Here is a 21,950-nt window from a genome sequence, read left to right on the forward strand (position 1 = left end):
CGACTTAAAGGCATCCAGTTCTTCCAAGTGACCCTGCACCATCTCAGGATCTACGCATGGAAGACTGGTGCCTTGCTGCTGTCTCTCTACAACCCCAGTGAGAGACTTGTCGTGTCCCTCACTTAGGAACACTGAGGCAAAGAACTCGTTGAGGAGTTCAGCCTTATCCCCCCTGTCCGTCACCAATTGCTTCTGCCCATTTAGCAGGGGTCCTATTCCTCCCTGGGTCTTCCTTTTACTCCCTATATATCTAAAAAACAATTTCTTGTTGTCTTTTACTTGGGTTGCCATCCTCAGCTCCATGGTAGCTTTGGCCCGTCTAACTGCCTCCCTACAAGCACGAGCAGAGGAGGTATATTCGTCTTTAGTGATCTCACCTTGTTTCCACTTTTTATGTGCTCCCCTTTTGGTCCTTAGGCTGCCCTGGATTTCTCTGGTCAGCCAGGGAAGCCTCCTGGCCCCTTTCCCTCTTTTGCCTCGCTCGGGGATCGTCTTGCTTTGTGCCTGAAGGATTGTTTCCTTAAGGCACAGCCACCCTTCTTGGGCTCCCATCCCTTCAAAACTCCTACTCTGCAGTGCGTCCTTGACTAATCGCCTGAGTGCATTGAGATCAGCTTTCCTAAAGTCTAGCATTTTCACCCTACTAGTTACCTTACCCGCTCGACGTCTTATGTTGAATTCTATTATTGGGTGATCACTGTCCCCCAAATGGCTACCGATCTGAAGGTCCCCTACCATGTCATCCCCTGTTGCCACTACCAGATCCAGTGTGGCATTCCCCCTAGTGGGACTATGTACCTCCTGTGTCAGGTGGAGGTCCTGTACACAGGTTAGAAACCTGTGTGAGCGGTGGGTCTTTGCTGTCTGTGACTCCGAGCAGATGTCTGGGTAGTTTTGGTCCCCCATGACTACTGCCTCTTTAGCTTTTATGGTCTCCGAGAGTTGCCTCAGGAGCCCCGCATCTTTTTCTTCCCCTTGATGTGGGGGTCTGTAGCAGACCCCTACCACCAAATCCCTTTCTCCTTGCCCCCCATGTTGCCTAACCCAAAATCCTTCTACTTCCTCAACCTTGGATTCTGTCTTGATGAGGGTTGATGTATATTGCTCACTGACATAAAGCGCAACCCCTCCCCCTTTCTTCCCCGACCTGTCCTTTCTGTATAATCTATAGCCCTCAATATGTACCACCCAGTCGTGGGATGAATCCCACCAGGTTTCTGTTAGCCCCACTAAGTCATAGGTGTTTAGTGCAAGCAGGAGCGCCAGTTCATCCTGCTTGTTCCCCATGCTCCTAGCATTAGTATATAGGCACTTGAGCCCTGCGACTGGTGCCTTTGCTGCCCCCCCGCTCCGAGTCCCAAGGGGCCCATTGTTTCTTACCTTCTTGTTTCTTACCTGTGCTGTAGTGCTGGTCTCCCCATGGCTTTCAGGTTTCCAATGCTCTCTTTCTTCAGGCTGGGCTGTCCTTGTGGGTGCCACATGGTTTGGTGGTCCACAGCTTCCCCTGCCCTCGTACTCCCCTCCCCCCGACGAGCCTAGTTTAAAGCCCGCCGGAGGAGATCCGCTAACCTAGAAGAAAACACACGCTTACCTTTGGGGGACAGGTGAAGCCCATCCCAGCTGAACATGTCCCTCGTCGTGATGTGCGGGTCGTTGTCCAGGAAGCTGAAGCCTGCCTCGAGACACCACTGCCGAAGCCGCCAGTTGGTTTCTCGTATGCAGTTCTCATGCCGTCTTCCTCGTCCACTCACTGGTAGGATGGAAGAGAATACCACCTGTGCACCGAAGTCCTTCAGCACGCCACCCAGAGCACTGTAGTCTGCCATCAGGTGATCGGGGGTTCTCTTGGCCGCATCATTAGTACCCACATGGACTAGGACCATGGGGTAGTAATCGGTGGGCTTGATCCTGGCCTGGATTACCTCCGTCACATTTTGGTTCACTTCTCAGGGATATTGCTGAAAAAGGGATTCTGCATGAGTATAGCTAGTAGGGTAAGGGAGAGATAATGTTATCCAAAGGATGTTAAAAATCCTATATACATATGGCTGTGGTGCAAAGTGCAAATCTCATGAATGTTATGAATTAATATTATAAAATCTCAAGAATTGGGAAACATGCCTCATAGTAAAAAATGCAAAAAGTTTAAGACTTTTAGCTTAACCAGAGAAGTTCATGAATGACTTAATTAAACTCTGTATATACCTACATGAGGAACAGAGACACGATCAGAGAAGGCTCTTCAGTCTATCAGACCAAGGCATGACAAGAATCAATGGCTGGATGTGGAAGCTAGACAAATTCAGACTTGAGATAAGGTGCATTTTTTTATCTGAGAACAAGTAACTGCTGGGACAATTTAGTAAGGTTTGTTTTTAATTCTTCATCACTGTAAACTGTAAAATCAGGACTAGAATTATTTTTCTAAAAGCAATGCTCTAATTTGATATTTTTCAAGAAACTGATAGCAATAGAAGGAAATCCTGTGGGCTGTATTTTATGCAAATTCAAACTAGATGATCATATTTGTCCTTTTTCACCTGAAAATCTATAAAAGTGAACCTTTAGTCACACTTAAGTAATTAGACCCAGTATCTGACACTGAAGTAATCTCTGTATTGTCTTCATTGTATTACAATACAGTGTTGAAAAGGATGGATGACATACAGGCTGATGTCTTGAAGTCATATGGTTGTAACTAAGCCACTGTGAGTGTAGTGTTGTCTAAGTAGAAGGACAGGGGCTAAGAGAGGAGTATTAATAATGGACACCCTAATAGACCAGCCTACTTTTTCTGACAAATGGATGGAACTTTAGCTTATGTTTCTGAAAGGAGTCCCTTTTATTAGCTTTTGACCCTTTCTGCTCAGGGAAGCAGGGTTTCTTTATATTTACATATCTTGACTCTGCCTTGCTGGCTTCTGCTGTAAGAGGGAAATTGACCTACAAGGCCCTGAAACTGCTATTGCTTGGGGCATCATCCAGTGTTCTCATTGAAATTTAATCACACAATCTTTCTGAAGGTCATACCTCAAACAGAAGTGAATTTGAATCCTCTCAGGCTGACGAGAGCCTAGGGCTTGGGTTTTCCACTTTCTAGTCACGTGTTCTTATCCTGATGCTACTGTGCAAAAAGTGGGCAATGCCAACACTGACTGGTGACTTAGGGCATTTGTACACATTTGCGTTGCTTTTTTATAAATGGCGAAATGCACATCAGCACTGAGAAAATGGCAGCAGCATGCTTTTGAACTAAAACACATCAAAGGTAGCAGGGAAATCACTAGGAGGGTGGGGAAGCAGTGAAGTGGGTTACCTAGAGAAGTGATCAAATCTCCATCTTTAGAGGTTTTTAAGGCCTGGCTCAACAAAGCCCTGGCTGGAATGATTTTCTGATGATTCCTAATTTTCTATGATTCTATGAATGGAAGCACCTAAAGTACCAGCACGAGTCAGGTGCCGAAACTCCTCAGAGGGGTTCAACCTCCATACTTAGTTTTCTCTTTTGGCTACCTCTAGGCTTTGTGAATCATCTTTGCAGGCACCTGCTTCTCTCCATTCTCTATATAAAACTGTCAGGCACCTGAACCTGGTTAAATTGGGTATTTTTCAGGGATGCCCTTTTCAGGGATCTCCATTGTAGGGATACCTGGCAATTAATCCTGATCAACTCTATATTGCCCTTTCAGGACATGTTGTTTAGGTTTTAACTGTATCAGCACCTAAGGGCATCTTTGCATGCATTGGAGCAGGCTTCAGGCATGTGTATAGATGCCCTAAGTGTCAATGCCTATGCACCCCAACTTGAACTGTCCCCTTGTCTATGTGCTAAAGTATACAGTGCTATCTCCTACAGCATACAGTAAAGACTTCAACTACTGGAAGGATGTTAAAGCCGTGGAATTTACAATAGATATCTACTGTAAAAATATATATATCAAATGTCCATTTGAATTAATTATCTCCACTGATTAATGAGCTCAATTAACATTAAATATATATATATTTACACACACAGGGCGTAGTCCATCTGCCTCTGTCTGTCTATCTGTAACACTCTTGGAGCACTCTAATTGGTTGTCTTAGCAGCCAACCACAGTGCTTACTGAAACAACCAATCAGAGTGCTCCGCACAGACAGACAGACAGATGGCTGGACGTGGAGTGGGGGGGGCGTCGCGGGGCTGGATGTGGAGCGGGGGGGACTCTTGGAACTTTCAAGCTTGAAGGCAGCAGCAGTGCGGGGCGTGGCATGGCGGAGTGCCGCCGTGACAACAGGGATGGAGAGGACAGAGTTTGGGGGCAAGGCTAGCAGCGCCGCTTGCCTCGCCACCCCCCCCCCCCCCCCGGCTCTGCTTCTTGTAGGTGGTGGCGGTGCAGGGTTCTGGCAGAAGGGGATGGAGGGGAGAGTGGGGCAAGCTTCACCCCTCCCCCCCATACCTGGGAGGTGGAGGCGGCACTCTATCCCTGTCCGCCCCTCCCCCCAGTCATTCTTGATGGGGAGTTCGCTAGTCCTTTCATAATTAACTCCAGTGGCATTTCTTCAGAGGTAATACAATCTCTTTTTTTTCATAGGAAATACAATTTTTCTTTGTTGATAATTTTTTTCCTGGAATTAAATTAATTTTCATGAAAATATAACATCTATGTTAGGTTGTTTTATCAGCAGTTAATCAAAACATCCTCCGTTTTTGTAGTGTTTTCAGAGATGTGTAAGTACCACAAGTAGGCATTAGGCAGTACCCAGCTTTACAAGAGGTAGTGGATGAGTTTGGGACTATTTTTAAAAAATGTGCTATTCACCATTACTACTATATAGCAGAACCCCAATAATTCATACGATTATGTTCTTTAGCCCTTGAGAAGATGAGGGATTACAAACCAAGGGGGTGTATGTATGGCCATAGCAAACCACTTCAGAAGACAGCTGAGGTGCTTAAACTGAGTGGAGAAGTGGCACCATTAGCTGTGAAAGCCACATCAAACCGTTCTATGGGATTGCTGAGAGAGAAAAGCAACACCCTTGGAAAGAGATCCTACTGAATGTGGGCAACTGGGTTCTACTGTATTTGATCCACTTTGTTGAGTTTTCATTCATGGCTTTTTGTGTTGGATCCATTTGTGTGTTTTGAAAGTGAGTGGTATTTGTAATATGCCTTGTTCTTTTCTTTATATTAGGGCTGTCAGTTGTTTACAGTTAATTTATGCAGTTAATACAAAAACAAATTAATGCATTAATTTTTTTCATTGCATTAATTGTGCACATGGTTTTGACCAGCGGAGCAGACCAGCTCTTGGGCCAGCTGGAACCCATGCATACAGCCCTGACCCCGACCCACCCTGCACCTGCTCCAGACTCACCTGCCCATGCTGAGCAGCAGTAGTGGCTGGGCAGAAGCTGCTAGTTGGCATGGGGGGCGGAAAGCAGCCCCTCTCCCTCACCGCTTCTGGGTTCTTCTTGCTGCAGCCACCCAGAGCCCGCATTTGGGCTGCCCTGCAGCTCCTTGCCTCTGCTGTCATGGCCACCTCTAGGCCTCCTAGTGGGGCAGCGGTGGCAGTGCAGAGGAGACTCAGGGCAGCCCAGGCTCGGGCTCCAGGCGGCTGCAGCAAGAAAGGCCAGCAGTGGGAGCAGGAGGGGCTGCTTTTTCTCTGTGCTGAATAGCAGCTTCTGCCTGGCCACTGCTCATTGTGGGCAGGTGAGTTTGGAGCAGGAACAGAGTGGGCCATGGTCCAGGCTGTTTGCAAAGTTTCCAGATGGTCCGTTCTGGCCGGAGTGGGCACAGAGTAGGCCAGGGTTGGGGCTGATGGCAAGGAGTCGTCGCAGGTCACATGGGCTCCAGGCTGCTGAGTGTGGGGTGCTGACTATTATTTAACTGTATGATTAAAGTTGCAATTAATTGCAACTATTTTTTTAAATTTTGCAATTCATTACAATTATTTTTTAAAATCATTTGTTTGCCCTACTTCCGATAATTGCCCATTAGTGTTAATAGAGTGCTGTGTTGAAAGTGGCTTACTCAGCTAACTTTATTATTGTTATAACTGTTGGACTCATACTGTGTGGTCTCCTGCTGTGGTCTGAATCTCACTCAGTAGTGTAAAATCTAATGGTGCTAGGTATCTTCTTGTTTTGGATCAAAATCTTGTGTAAACTGAAGATCCAAACATGCCTAATTTGTATTTTGCAGCTTGGAGGTAGCAAACTTGACTCGGGCAGATGCCACTTTGGAGGCGTATCGAATGCAGATGTGCAAACAGGTGATTACCATGCTGATGAAGACCATGGTTTTCCATCACAGCCTCTCTCCACCTGTAGAAAAAAGGATGAGTTCAGTTTTCAAAAAGCAATTTCTTATAATGGAGAATGAGATCCAGGAAGAATATGAAAGGAAGATGGTGGCTTTGACAGCTGAATGTAATCTAGAAAGTAGGAAAAAAATGGATGCTCAGCATCAAAGAGAGATGGCTGCAAATGATGAGGCTGAAGAATTAATGAAGCAAGTGAATGAAAAGGTAAATTAAAACATTAGGTTCATATTTGTGGTTCCTCCTTTAGGCTATGATGCCTGCTCTGTTCTTTCCTGAGAAATGCTTAAGTATATTTAATTTTTAACCTAGCCTTAGTTATATTCACTATTCTGCTGGAAAGAAGTTTTTTGTCTCTCCACAGGTGAGTACAAAATAGGAGGCAAAAGACCCAGCTCACCACTGTCCTAAACTTTATACAGCCCCAAAAAGCAGTGCAAATGAGAACAAAAATATTGTTGTTTACATTTTGCATCGGGGTTACAGAGGTAGAGTGGAGAAGATATCTCTCTACAGATCCAGAGGTATGAGTTTAAGCTTCATTGTGGACCTGCACTGAAGGGAGTTGAGAAATGCAGCAAATGAAAAAATATAATCATGCAAGCTGTTTGGAGAGTCAAAGATAGCCACATGCATTGTTTCTAGAATTGTACTCTGGAGTGCCATTGGCTACAGAAACCGGCATACTTTAATTGTGCTGGCCTAATTATATAGGCTCAGGGAAGGCTTTTGATTATTTGTTATGCGGTAACACCTGTGAACTCCAGAGAAATGTTTTGCTGGGCTGTATAAATACAGAATAGAAAGTCAACCCCTGCCCCAAAGAGCTTACAGTCTAAGTAAAAAGAATGAGATCCTCATTTTTTTTTTTTTTACTTTACATTAAATTACCTGACAAGCTGCAAGGGGATGAGGAATTGGGCTCATAATACCCTTGATCAAACAGCCAGTTTGGAATGAGCTTCAAAAGAATATTAGACTGGGCAAAAGGCTGGCTGCACCAAGACTGGCCTATTTGTTAAAGATTTCTCACTGTAATACGAATCAAGAGGGATGAAATGAACAAGCTGAAACATCTAGTTCAGGGATGCTAAACCCATGGCCCACAGCACCATGTTATCCAGCCTGTGGGGGTCCAATGGATCCAAAAATTTGGCAGCAGGAGAATGGTGCCACTATTCCCTCACCACCAAATGTCTAGATCTGTGGGGAGCCTCCGCTCCTGGAGGCTGGATCGGGCACTCAATCCCAGTGTGCATGGCACCAGGCAGGGACAGTGCTAGGCCTCAGGGCCTAATCCCAGAGCATGGAGGTGGGAGGGAGTGGTGCTGCAGCATAGGCCTGGTCCTGGTGCACAGGGCTCAATCTGGCCCACAGGCCAGCATTGCAGGGCCAAAACCTTTAGCACCACTGATCTAGATCCTCGAAAAAGTGAAGCATAGATTCCATTTTGAAGTATGCTTTGGACTGTTGTGAAGCAGATCAAATTGAAAATAAATTATGGTCTCTAAATTGAGGTATCTCTATATGTAATTATTTCATAATCACACTCGTATCTGTAAAGCAGATTAAGTATCACTATACTTTTTATTTCTAAATTGGCACAGGTGAGGCCTCCCCTGGAATACTAAGTCCAGTTTTAGGCCCCATGCTTCAAGAAAGATGTGGACAGATTAGAAAGAGTCCACTGGAGAGCAACAAAAAAAATTAGGTGCTTGGGAAGCATGCTTTCCAGAAAAAGACTGAAAGAACGAGGATTATTTAGTTTGGGTTTAGGTTAGATATTAAGAGGGTGGTTAAGCATTAAACAAGGCTACTCAAAAAAGCTGTGAATCTCCATCCTTGGAAATTTCTAAGAGTTGGTTAGCCAAATACTTGACTTGGGATGTTTTTTTCAGTGGTGGTCCTATCTTGAGCTGAGGGTTGGATTAGATGAAGTCCTGAGGTTCCTTTCAGCCATACTTTCCTATGATTGAAAGGCACCCAAAGGGGAAGTGGCATAGCTAAGATGCATCTCAGATCACAAGGGTATCAATGTTGAAAATAGAACAGGATCTTCTGCCCGTCAGTCTACTGCAGTGATTCTCAACTAGGATGTTGTATCACTGTAGGGTACCTAGTGATCCTTTCAAGGATGCTGTGGAGTGTCAGGAAATGTTAACACTGTTAGGTGTGTAAACATGATTCACATGATAAGCCCAGATATTTTAAATAGGGATCTATAGGTCTGGAATAGCCTGCCATCAGAGGTGGTTCAAGCACCTACATTGAACACCTTCAAGAGTAAATTGGATGCTTATCTTGCTTGGATCCTATGACCCCAGCTGACTTCCTGCCCTTCGGGCAGGGGGCTGGACTCGATCTTCAGAGGTCCCTTCCAGCCCTAATGTCTATGATATCTATAGTGTTAAAAAAAACATTCTACCTCATAGTTTGAGGTTTTAGCAGCAGAAGAATTGCTATATTATTTTTGTGTAATGAAAAAATGAGGAAAAACTAAGAGCTGCCTCTGACAGGGGGCCATCAGAAGGCCTCTCTTGATGTCAGCCTGCCCACCTGTCTAGGGCAGTCTGCCCTATGTCGCCTGCCGCATCTTGCTGTTTTACCACTGATGTAAAATATGGGAGGCTGTCCATTAAGTGCCCTGATACCTAGGGCATTATACACAGCTCTGACCTACCCTGTACCGTGTCCCATGCCTCACAGATGGCATCCAAAATACTAGGCTCCACAGGCCCAAACTACCCAATATTTACTACCTGCTGGGTCCTTTGCTGAGCCGTACCACTCAGCCTCCGGCCCAAATGAGGCCTCAGGCATCCGTAGACTTACCTTGGCCATTCTGCCCCCTCCCTGGGGCTTCAACTCACACCCTAATACTAGGACCTCCCACTTATGCCCTCTCTCTACAGCCTCCTACTCATCTTGTCACTCTCTTTTGGGGCTGGCCTGTGCAGCCCTTCAGGTCCTCCTCAGCAGACCCTACTCTGTACCCTTGTGCACAGTCCTTTAGTCTGCCACTGTGAACCCCAGTCTGTGCAGCCTCTACACACATTTCTGCCCCCTCACTTGGGCCCCTCTTTTGCCCCCTCACTGGGCCCACTGGGGTCTTACACCCCATGGGTCTCAGGTGCCTCCCTAGGCATGCCTGGCCTCCTTATCTGTCTCTACAGCTGGGTTACCCATTAGGTTGTGGGGGCTGGGGTTATCAGGCACCCAATACCCACTTTTCACTAGGGAGGCAACTGGTGTGGCATTTCCTGCGGACCACCCCACCCCAGGCAGCCCCACCACACCATCCTGCCCTAGCAGGGTGTTGTTTTTGTCCATTCCCCAGGACCAGAAGCCTTCTGCCATCTCCATAGCCCCTGCCCTTACCTCCAAGATGGTGTGAGCCACAGCTCTAACCGGGCGATGTTCTCCCTACAGATGCAGCCAGCAAACTGCTGAGTCTGCTGCTCAGGCCTGCTCTTATTACTAGCAGCTGAGCCCTCTCCCCAATCAGGCAATCTCCTGCTGACCACGTGACTCCTGACTGGGGAATGCATCCACCTGAAAGCTGCTTAATCTTAGTCCTTAAAGTGGCAGGAGCCAAAGGTGCTCTGCCACGCTGCTGTTTTCCGAAGGGTGCCTTGAATCTATTGAGAGGTTCCTTGACTTTAGAAAATTTGAGAACCACTGGTCTTTTTTAAAAGGTTATTTAATTTTACAATAAAATTGATTGGTATGTACCTGTTTAGTGAGAATCTCATTATACTTTTCAACATTAATTTAAAATAAGGGAACCCCTAAATTAAGACTTCATAATTGTCAAATGTTATAACTTTGATTAAGATAGTGGGTTGACAGTAATTACTAGCATAGTTCATTATTTATCACTAGAGTCACTTTTCCTACATGCACGTGGATATCTGTTTATTGAATGTGACATTGCAACAGTTCAAGCTGCCTGTTTTCCACTGAGTCAGAGAGACAAAATAATTCAGCAGAGGAATATATTCTCTTGGATCAAGATGTACAAACTATAACTGTAGTGTCTTAAATTTTTTATCAAATAATTGTACATACTGTGTTTATAAAAAATAGGCATGTTTTTATCCTTCTACAAGAAATAATCTCTTTTTTTTCTGAATGCTGCATACCTGCTATTACTTAAAACTTCCCTGAGAATTCATTACAATTATTTTTGAGAAAATAGTATATTGAAGCTGTCAGGGATGGAAGGCTTGTGGGGTGGAGGTGAATTGTATGGAGGTACAGGAGTGTGCAGGCTTCTTGAACAATTCTGAAGGGTCAGAAACTTATACAAACTGTGACCCTGTGGAACTTAGTTGTTTAGACATGCTCCCATTAGCAGACTGAGGGATCCAGTTAAAATTTGCCAGCCATTATATCTCATTAAGTCTGTTCCAGGTATTCATCCAGCACTTATCTGTACACGTCCTACTATATATATAGACTAGTGCTATATATATAGTAGCACTAGTCTATTTTATATGGTCTTAGTGGTGGTCAATAGGAAGCCTTTGCAGAAGAATCAAAACGAGTTCCTGAGCTGATACAGTTTCTCTCACCCCTATGGCAACCCCCAGGACAATTGTATTTAATTCAAAAGAGCAGTGTGAGAAAAAGTCTGAAGTCTGTGGAAGAATGTGTAACTACTTCCTGGGAAATTTAGTGTGATCATGTTCCATTCTTCCACTGGAATGTAAAGTAAAGTGGCACTGCAGGGAAATAAAATTTGGGAACCATTTTGGATAGAGGGTGGATGAGAGACCAGATAATAAGGAGAGAAGGTTTGGTTAAACCTGAGGAGACACAAAGAGAGCAGGATGAAATCACTCCTTCTTCTGTCTTCTCCCACTCTTTAATTTGTCCCTGAGTCAGAATGCTGGCATAACATAAAAATGAGATTTTTTTTATTTTTAGAAGCGCTCTGCATTGGCCCAACCCTTGGCTGGGAGAGAAGTTAGTCCAGTGCTCAGTGCTTCTAAAGGTCTTGACCCACAATTTTTGATATTCTTATGCAAGCACACTTGGAGTGATAGGAGTGGAGCCTAGGATTTTTTTTTTTTTTAATCTTTGTAGTTGCTTGAGGCATACTCAGGTAATTTCTGAGTGGTGCTCCAATGTTGTTCTTACAAGATGTGTTCCTGGGAGTGTTCCCTTTGTCTTTTCTTAATCTAATGCATAATTGCTTTTGATTATAGTCTATGAAAATTATCCACCTGTACAGTACTAAATTGTTAACATTAAGAGGGGTCTGTTTAAAAAAAAAAAAGAGGAAAAAAGAAAGTAAAGAAAAAGTCTCTGGTTGTGTTGGCTCTGGATTTAGGACCCAGAGCCAACACAACTAGATATTTTTTCTTTACTTTCGTTTTAGGACCCAGATGCCTTGTTCCGAGGAGGGGTGGGGTGGGGACCCACCCTCAGACTGACCACGACCTCTCCATTCAATAATAGGAAAATGTACTGATACAAGTGATAACAGAAAAGAAACAATACAAACAGTCAATCAGTTCTGTATACCTGCCAGTTCTAGGGCTGTCACCACAGTCAAGAAACATCTGGCCACGACACAGGCTTCACTCTAAGGCTCTCCCTTAGGTGTCAGATGTCAGCACATCAGCAGCCTGGAGATGGGATGCTGAGGTCCACACTCTCCCCAGTGGGGTGGATGCGATGGGCTAGTGGTGTGCCTTCTTTCCATGGTGGCCTCAGGGATTCCTCCTGGGAAATGGGGATGGGGATCCCTCTCAGGGAGGAGGACCCAGGTGGGAGAACCCTTTGTTATTTTCAAGTCTCTGCTTTTGTATTCTCCTTCCCTCCTGATGGCTCCTCATCTGTGGCTGTTGCTGATTGGTCTCTCTCTGTGTTGGACACCCTGTCCACATTCTGTTCTGTCAGCATATTCCAAGCCCATCACATGCACACCCTTCCCAAAACAGGAATTTTAGGCCCTCCTCTTTGTCCTTGTGATCTGGTGGTATATGCCCCCAGTTTCCCAGGCTGTGTGTGTATCCATAGGCCTTGTTGTGTTAGACAGCCTGTCTGCTTCTGAAGGTTGAAGTAACTGTGTTTGTGTGACCCAGACTTTTAGAAATCAGTTAACCCCTGCTGCCTATCCTGGACCATTCTAATGTATATACATATACCTATAAGCCAATTCCCAAAAAGCAATACCATTTAAAGCCATTCGGTTGCACTGAGGTGGAGAAGATTTGTTCTTTCTTTTTTATATTATAGCTCAATGACAACTGGCTGAGGGGAAACCTTGGCAGTTCTGAAGGTTGAATCTCACTTTTTAAGCATGTACTTGCAGTTCTCAACCTATTTAGCTGTCACTCAAATTTTAATTGATGCAGTTGCTATCTAATTAAGCTTGAGTGTTTCTGCAAAGGAGTATCAGATGCATTCTGTTGCATCTGTTGGGATTGCTATTTTTAGAACTATTGGCTAGATCTTCCAATGGGATCCGAAGAACAGACACCATCAGCTCTTCTGAGCTCTAATGACCTCAGTGGGACATAACAGGGATCTGTATATAGTTATTTATGACAATGGATTGCGTTGTTTTACTAGGACTATAAAGAAGTACAATGAGAGAAATAATTATTTTTTCTGTCATTTTATCTAGTGGAGGTTGATTTTCGTGTATTGTTTAAGTCTATGATGATTTTTCTTTTTTCTTTCTTTAATTTTTGACACTGGCAAAGAGCATTTTTTAATTTTTGGTGAAGAAACATGAGTACCAAATTTATACCTCTGGTTAGCTTACAAATTATGGTAATTGTGAGGTTTTAAGAACTGAATTCTGTAAACTTCTAATTTACTGATCTCTCTGTCCCATCCATCTATACTTAGGTTTATCCAACACAACAAGTTTAATCAAAATACACTTTCATTCACTGTGATAGCTACCTTCCATCTAAATGAATATCATACATTAAAAATGCAAGAAGAAAGGATTTCTTAGGGTGATATCTTTATTGGAGCAACTATGTACTTGACCTAAAGTTAGACAGGCTTTTGAATGTAAGACATTCTTTGTAAATACACAAAAAATATACACACAGAGTAATCCAGTATCATTCTTTTTCTTTATTAGCATTAATTTGCAGTAACTTGGAGATTGCTATAACTGCTATATTCCAGTATAAGTGTCTGCTCCTTCCTCCCACTGAAGCTAATAGCTGGTAACAAAGCTCTCAATAATTTCAGCAGCACAGAATCAAACTTGCTTGTAAAATAATTGAGCTTTTGCTCAACAACTAGTCCTCTTGGGTGCATCTACATGAGATACTTAACTGTGTAGTAGTGTATTTTACTGCGCAGTAAGCTTGATAAACTTCACTCATTGTGAGTATATTTCCTACCTGCAAATGCAAGTAACAAATTTATTTTCGATTAGTAATGGCACAGTAGTGTTCATATAGACAACTGACCGCAAGCAAATCTGCTCCTGGTCAGCTCTCCACCAGGGGGCAGAAGATTGTTCCCTGCCCCTTGGAGCTGCCTGCTGCCAGGGCAGGCTCTGCCACTGGAGCCCAGGTGGGAACTATGTCCCCTGCCCCAGTAGCAGGGAGCTACAAGCACCCTGCTCTGACATGGCAGTGGGGAGCAGAGGCTGGGAGCTGAGCATGGAAGAAGTTTCCTGGTTTGTTCCCCAGCTTGTTCCCATCCAGCTCCATGCTGGCACAGCTGAGTGAGGACCAAACTCCTCAGCTTGTTCCCCATGCAGCTCCAGTTTGCAGAGCTGAGCAGGGAACAGGCTCCCCATGCGGAGTTGGGGCTGGGAACTGTCCTGGTCTGGGGTAGGTCTCAGCTCCATGCTCCCATCAGGTGATCGAGGCATGTGACCTGGAAAGAGCTGCAGGGGTGTGTTAAGTCCCAGCCTCCTGCCCTGATCTGCAGTGGGGCAGTTAGCAGTGAGTTAGCTACTAGCTGCCTGCTGCCAGGGCTGGGACAATGTCCCCCTCATGGCCCAAGAAGCTCAGGTCCCAAGCCCCAGCGCATTGGTTCAGGGGCCTGGGACCTGACCTTCTTGGGCCACGAGCTCCTTGCTGCTGAGGTAGGGGGACATTGTCCCAGCCCTGGCAGCAGGCAGCCCCCAGGGCAGTGTATGACATCCCAGGCCCATCTGGGAGACAGTTGTCTCTTGGCCTGGTGCTCCCTGCCAGCCCCTGAACTAGCAGCTGGAAGAAGCCTAGAGCTCCCTCTGGGGCATCAGAAAGCAGGAGCAGTTTGCTGCCATTAGAAGCAAATCTGCTCCCACTTCCCTGCATGTGTAGGCGCCTAGCTGGAAGCATTTACTCACGAGTTTATTGGCGAGTAAACTGATCTCAGATCAAATGCATGTGTAGATGTACCCCTTATGTATGACAGGATAGTTGTATTGCACTGAGTAATTTTAAAAAAGAAAACAATTGACATTTACAATAACTTTAAGCTACCTCCCGCCACGATAGGGGGAGGACAAAACTATCAGCGTAAATTTCCTTTTCCTTTTTCTTTTGGTTGGGACTTGGATACTCTGGTGATACAGGGATAGATATGCTGCCAATGGTCAACCGTGGATAAACAGAACTCTTTCTAGATATGGTGTGTTTCCTCTTCTGATCAGTGAATGGTACAGAACATTTGATTTCTCAGGTTCTAATTCCCTCCTCCCATCCCCAGCTCCAAAATTTTTAAGTATAGACTCAACTTTCACTTTCAAGTGTACTGTGAATAACTCCATGGAAATAAATGAGGTTCTGTTTGCAAAACAAATGTGTTAAGTATTGAAAAGAGGGGGACTTCATTTTACTTAAACAGTGGCTTTTGCGAAATTTGTATTCATTTTAGTCTCATCACTTCTTTTAGTTTAACCTGCATTTTTTTACAGTGTAGAGGACTACCCCACTGGATTAAGAGTTTGAAATCAACAGCGTAATCAATATAACCAGTGTAACTATAGCCTTTATTCATAGATCTGTAGATTCATAGATGTTAGGGGCTGGAAGGGACCTCATGAGATCATTGGGTCCTGTTCCCCTGTATTTGGGCAGGAAAGACTGCTGGGGTCAGATGACCTCAGCAGGCTGTATTTCAAGATGTTTTTTAAGATTTCCAGGGTAAGTGACTGTACCACCTTTGGAGGGAGTTTGTTCCACCCTGGGCACTCAAATCTCAAAGAAGTTTTTCCTTATGTCCAATCTGAAGCAATCTTCAATCAGTTTTTGTCCATTGTTTCTGGGGTGCCTTGGTGAACAGATGCCCCCGCAGGCTGTGATGTATGCCCCTTATATACTTATAGGCTGCCACCAAGTCTCCTCTAAGTCTTCTTTTCTTTAGGCTGAACAGTCCCATGCCTTTCAGCCTCTCCTTGTATGACCTCTCCTCCAGACCTCTAAGCATGTGTGTGGCCCTCCTTTGGATTCTCTCAAGCTTCTCCACATCATTCCTGAAGTGCAGCACCCAGAACTGGGCGCAGTACTCCAGATGTGGTCTCACCTAGGCTGAGTCAAGCAGGAGGATGACAACCTTATTTTGCTTGAGGTGCCTCGGTAGATGCATGCCAGTGTTTGATTCGCTGTACCAGCTATCACATGGCATTGGTGACTTATGTTCATTCTGCGGTCTATTACAACCCCCAGGTCTCTTTCAGTTGTGGTGCTGGTAAGCGTAGCACTGCTGAGCCTGTGTGTTGTGGATTATTCCTCCCCAGCTGGAGCACTTTACATTTCTCCATGTTAAACATCATCAGGTCATGATCCTCCCATCTTGCAAGCCTATCCACCTCAGCCTGTATCCCCAGCCTGTCCTCGAGCATGACCTCACTCTTCCATAACTTGGTGTCATCTGTAAACTTTGCCCATACACTTTTAACACCCATATCCAAATCATTGATGAACATGTTGAAAAGCACTGGTCTGAGAAGCAAATTTTATTGTCACAGAAAACATTTTTTTTGCACTGTAGGCCATATGTATTTTGATTTTAAGTCTTCTTCAGTCTGAAACTAAAATTGTGTATACTGCCTACTCACTAAGCAGTCACATAAAGAAGCGTTTAAGCTAATTAATGTTTAGTTCTGATCCATTACTGTAATTCTAAATTAATGCTTTCAGATTAAATAATAGAAATGTAATCTGATAAAGTATAGTTCATTGTTTCAGTAAATACCTTTTAAAGAATTGTAGTAAAGTTGTTTTTCTAATTCCATATAATTTATACTGTATGTGAATTGTGTGTGTGTTGCCTTTTCCCGTCCTGATTAACATGGCTGTATTCAATTTTTGTACAATTTCTGAATTAATGTAGCCTAAAAAATAAATTTCACATATATTATATCAGTGTTGAATCTCTTGCCACATGTTAGAAATAATTATTTTGCCATGTGTAAAGGGTATTTCTTCAGTTCCACAAAGTCTTAAGTATGCCATGGGAATATGATTTGGGCTGTTTCTTGAATACGGTGCCATTGTTTTTGTTTTGGGTAAATGAGAAATCCTGTCTTGACACTGGCTTTTCCATGGAAAATTGAAATTAAAAGTTAACTTTAGCATTAACTTATTGCAAAAAAATGCTGTTAATTTCAAATCATATGCAGCAGTAACTATAGCATGCAAGCAATGTTATAATTAAGATTACAAAAAGCTTATGTAAGTATCAGCATTTTAAAACACTTTGAACACTGGTAATGATTAATGATTGTTTTTGATCCTCTCCACAGTCTGCTATAGAATACAAAAGTCTTCTGGATAAACTGCATAAACTTGAGCAGATTCATATGAAGAGGCTACTTTTGGTAAAGCAGGAGGAATACTTTGCTAAGGCTTACAGACAGCTGGCTGTTTCCCAGAGAACTGAGCTTCATAACATCTTTTTTGCACAGATAAAAAATGCTATTTTCACAGGAGAATTGAAATTAGAAGTAGCTAAAGCATTAGTGCATGATTATTCTGAGATACAGGTAAGAGCATAAAAATTGCACTCTTAACCTACTGACAGAGAATAACTTCCGAGTAATATTTCATGAAATGTTTGCACCAGTATCTTTACTTTTAGACGTCTATAAGGCTGTTACCATATTTATAACATTATCATAGGGAAAAATTACAAAAGCACAGTATCATAATTTTGTTAATTTGTAATGCTACACAAGCAATGTATGAATATGCCTGCATAAGAGAAGTCTAGAAAACAGGATTTACAAGGAAGGCTTGGATGACCTGGGATTATTTGGTCTAGAGAAAGAGCTCCTGAGGGAGAATTTGATAACAGTCTTCAAATATGTGAAGTAAAATCACATATGTGAAGTAAAATATGCTTTACTCCCCCTCCCCTTTCAAAGCTGCTACATATGTCCATATCTCCATACCCTAATTAAAGCCTATGATCAGGATCTCGTTTTTAGCTTCAGTTTTGATTTGTAAGATTTCTTCTTTGTTAAACTGTTACTTTTATGACTCTTGCATTAGTTTAACTTTAGGCCATTGTTGTGTGGCTGGGCCCAGGCCATGAACAGGAAAACTTGCCATTCCCATTGGGGTTGTTGTTGAGCAGCTGGGCTGTTGCTGGCAGCTGGCTGGACCCCAGCCATGCCCACCCCTCACACCAGATCTGGTCCACCAGCTGGATTCAGCTCATAGATGAATCTGGCATTCAGCCTGAAGGGGGGAAAGGTTGGGTGCCACTGCTTTCAGCTGTAGTGTTATGTGGCTAACCCTGAGGCAGCTAAGCCACTTAGGCACTTTTGAAAATGTTACCCTTAATCTTAAAGTAAAATGGTTTGATTGCAGTAAGCAAAGGGCCTTGTCATGAATACACATTCTCCTTAGCACAGCTTCAAATCCCTGGGCACTGATTCAGCAAAGTCCTTAAATATGCAAGCCATCAGCAACTGAATAACTTCACTCAAAACTTGTGCATGTATTCATGTGTACCTTGTTAAACCAGTAGCAAACGCTGCTCAATGAGTACAATGTGTTTTCAGGCCAGAGGATCAAGATTCTGTTTTGTTTTATTTGTTTAATTATAATAATGTGGCATAGTCATCTGATTTTAAAATACTTTCATTAACTGGTAAATAAGCTCCCTGTTTTTCATTTGTAAAGACCATTTAACTTAGTTCTGTTAACACACAAACCTGCTCTAAATGACACCTGCAGATGTTACTTAAAATTACCGTAGCTTCTAATTAGATATATTTGTTCTCATTCTTTCCTATAGGGGAACATTGAAGATCTAATGGATTTCTTGCAGGCTAACAAGAAATATCATCTGAGTAAAAGATTTGCTTACAGGGAGTACCTAATAAATAATATACAGTTATGGGATTCACGGTCCTCTTCCCTCTTGAACACAGCAGCAAGCCAGATAGCAAATCTCATTAATAAAATGGAAAGGTAACTATCTCCCTATCTTAACTCTTGTAGGAATTTACTGAGAGTGCTGAATGGCATGTAGTAATCTTCAAAAATCTTTTTATCTATTTTGCCTAACAGTGGTTAAGGAATAGAGTTGAAAGGTGTGCCAAAAAGGTGTATTGTCTGAAAACATTAGCTTTAATAGAATATTTAGTAGTGGCTGTATTTGTTATTCAGAAGATCAAACTACTAACAGCTTTCCAAATTCTGCTGCCATAGAGTTCTGTGGAAGTCATACTCACTCTAGAGCTTGCTTTTCATTATACATCCTTTATTCATGCAAATAGTGCTCACATACATGTGTGTGCTAGGGAAGTAAATGGAAATACTTTGGACAGGGGCCTAAATAAATGAAAATCTTTTTCCTTAGTAGCAATACCTTTAATTGGCATGCATAAAATTTTTCCAAAGGAAAGATTATCCCCACAGTTGACTGAACTTATAAATAATGTAATTGCTAAGGATCTTTACTAGCAGACAAACCACATGTTCCTGGGAATATTACAGAATAAATGTTGGATAAAATAGGAAATACAATTGGAAATAAATTACAGAAAAAGTATTCATTTAATTCTCTTGGGATGTTATTTTACAGCATATAGGCTCTAGGCTGATTCAAATATTGTATTTGAGGATGGTGAAGAAATCCCGATAGGCAATATGGAGAATGAGGAATGTTGACTCTGTTGGAGAAATGAGCACTTTAAAATTACATGACAATATGAAGCAGTTTGGGAGATAACTCTAGCTGGCACCAAGAGGACCCTAACATCTGTTAGACTGGCATGCAAGGAAATTACTGAAAAATATGCCAGGAAAGTAGAATGTGCCAGTGGACAGGAAAGCAAATTACCAGTGTTACTGTTGATCCTATGCTTGCATCTTTATACGTTTTAAATATCTATATGGGTGCCATTTGCTAGCCATCTGGGTGTCATATATCTTAGATACAAATATAAAATAGATGAATGTACTGTAAGTCTTTTAGCATCATAACAAGATTATGTAGATAAATCACTATTTAAATTGTTTATTTCCTTCCTGAAATTTTCTTGAACTGAAAAATGAAAAAGTAGAGAGTTTAGAAACTTAAGGAAAGTCTAATATGTGCCACCAAACATAATTTTCTGTTTAATGTTGCCAGCACAAAACTAATACTGCTTCTTAGAGGCTTAATTTCTTTAGGGCTAAATAATTTCTTTTGTAACCTTTCTCTGCTATTCTTTCTAGGTAGCCTCCTATTGCAATTGTTGTTTCTTTGTGAGTCATGTCTGCTATAGCAGCAGTTCTCAAAGTCTCACAGATTGTGTACCACCAATTTAAAACAATACAGCCTTAAGTACCAACCAGCACATTTTTCATACACAGATGCACACACAGATAAAAACACAGATACGCACGCACGCACACACACGGACACACACGGATGCACAAATACACACAGACAGACACCCAGACACACACACGCACACTCAGACACACACTTACACCTCACAGTACCTCCCACACTCTTGATCACTCTGAGGCAGCCCTCTTTCATTCCCCCCACACTCCGAGCTGCTCACAGGTTTGTCTGGCTCCCCACCCAGCCCCTATTAGACTTACCTACAGGGAACTGCTGCTCAGCTGTGTCCCTGTGGTTGTGAAGATGCACAGGGCCAGGTCAGGAGCACCGCACTGTGCCTCTTCAGGTGGGCAGTGGCACTGGGAGGGGTGGCTATGAGGCGCTAAAATGAATTTTGGGGTGGTCATAGCCCCCAAACCCCCCCAGCGCCGCTGCCTGTCCACCTGCAGAGGCGCAGCGCAACACTCCTGGACCTGCCCCCCCACACCCAGCCCCATTAGTGGAGGAGCCCCACTCCCAGCTCGCAGGGAAACAAATGTAAAAGCCACAGTTTTAAACTCAGCACCATTTTTGTCTCTTGGCTGCAAGACAAAAATGGTATCAAGTTTAAAACCACAGCTTTTGCTTCCCTGCTGCTGATGATTCTGGGGTATTGGTAGTGGTAGTGGCCTCTGGGATCCGCCTGTGCCTGGGGGAAGCATGGGGGACATGTGCCCCCCTGGATTTTTGTATAGAGGTTTTCTCCCCTTGGGCTCGCCTGCCCTGTCCTCCCAGCAGGGCTAGAACAGAAAGATGTGGCCCTGCACACTGCCCAGGCCCTTCTCAGGGCAGCCTGGGCCTTTCCAGGAACACAGAGGGGGTTCCTGCCACTACACACAACCCAGGGGAGACATGGGGGGCACCTGCCCCCCAGATTTGAGTTAGGGGCGGATGCAGGCTGCCCCACTGTGTGCTGGACTCTGCACTCTGCTGCCATTGCCTTGGAAGCTGTGTGTAACATCATGTGCCTTCCATTGCCTGGCAGGCAGGAGATGTGGTGCAGCCAGCCCGCGGAAGGCACGTGGTGTCATGCATGGCTCCCAAGGCAATGGCAGTGAGGTACAGAGCCCAGCACACAGTGGCCAGCCCTCCTCTGCCCCACACACAAAACCGGGGTGCACTTGTCCCCCATTCTTCCTCTGGGATTCTCACAGTGGTGGGAGCCCCCCTCCTCTGCACCCCTGGATGAGCTGCCCAGGGCTCTGACCATCCTACCACCTGCCCCAGGGCCCCATTCATCCCAGCCTCTGCCCCACTCCCTCCCTCACTGCGGGAGTCTTGATCTCTCCTCTTTGCTCCTTCCCTCCCCCATGCCCCTTCCCCCCCCAGAAACACTTTCCTGCTAGGCGCTGCTCCACATGTGGCTGGGCTACATTCCTGGCTGCCTGCAGCAGGTTGCAGCTGGGTGTGTGTGTGTGTGTGTGTGCTCCCCTCCCTCCAGCCTTCTGCATACCACTCACAGGTCATCTGTGTACCACTGCTAGTATGCATGCCACAATTTGGAACCGCTGTACTGTAGGACTGTGTGTTCTTCAGATCAGGTATAGCATCTTCCTATGTCTATACTAGGCTTGAACTGTTTCATTGTACTGTATTTGTAATTGTTTGGCTTCACTGGACAAAAGTGATGTCATAGCCTCCTTTGCAGCTTCCAAGTTTTGAATCCATTAGTGATGTCAGTCTGCTTTTAAGTCAGATTGCACAAGTAATATCCATGAGAAAAGTAATTTGATTGTTCTGCCGACACTGTTATAATAGGAAGGCCCTTAATAAGAAGCCGTCATTCAGTGATTATCAACCAAGGTGATATGGCATGCTTGGATGCCATGAAATCCTTTTAAAGTACAG

General features: G+C 43.9%; 1 protein-coding gene across 3 annotated transcripts in view; it reads left to right on the forward strand.

Annotated features, from left to right (window-relative positions):
- Positions 1–21,950, forward strand: part of EVC2 (EvC ciliary complex subunit 2) — a 174,026-nt gene that overhangs the window by 87,783 nt on the left and 64,293 nt on the right. For all 3 annotated transcript variants that reach the window (XM_059721568.1, XM_059721567.1, XM_059721569.1), the window contains 3 exons: positions 6,188–6,512; positions 17,023–17,262; positions 18,522–18,697. In XM_059721568.1, coding sequence (XP_059577551.1) covers positions 6,188–6,512; positions 17,023–17,262; positions 18,522–18,697 — 741 coding nt within the window. The remainder of the gene's footprint in view (positions 1–6,187; positions 6,513–17,022; positions 17,263–18,521; positions 18,698–21,950) is intronic.

This window comes from Alligator mississippiensis, chromosome 2 (genome assembly GCF_030867095.1).
Source record: "Alligator mississippiensis isolate rAllMis1 chromosome 2, rAllMis1, whole genome shotgun sequence".
NCBI lineage: Eukaryota > Metazoa > Chordata > Crocodylia > Alligatoridae > Alligator > Alligator mississippiensis.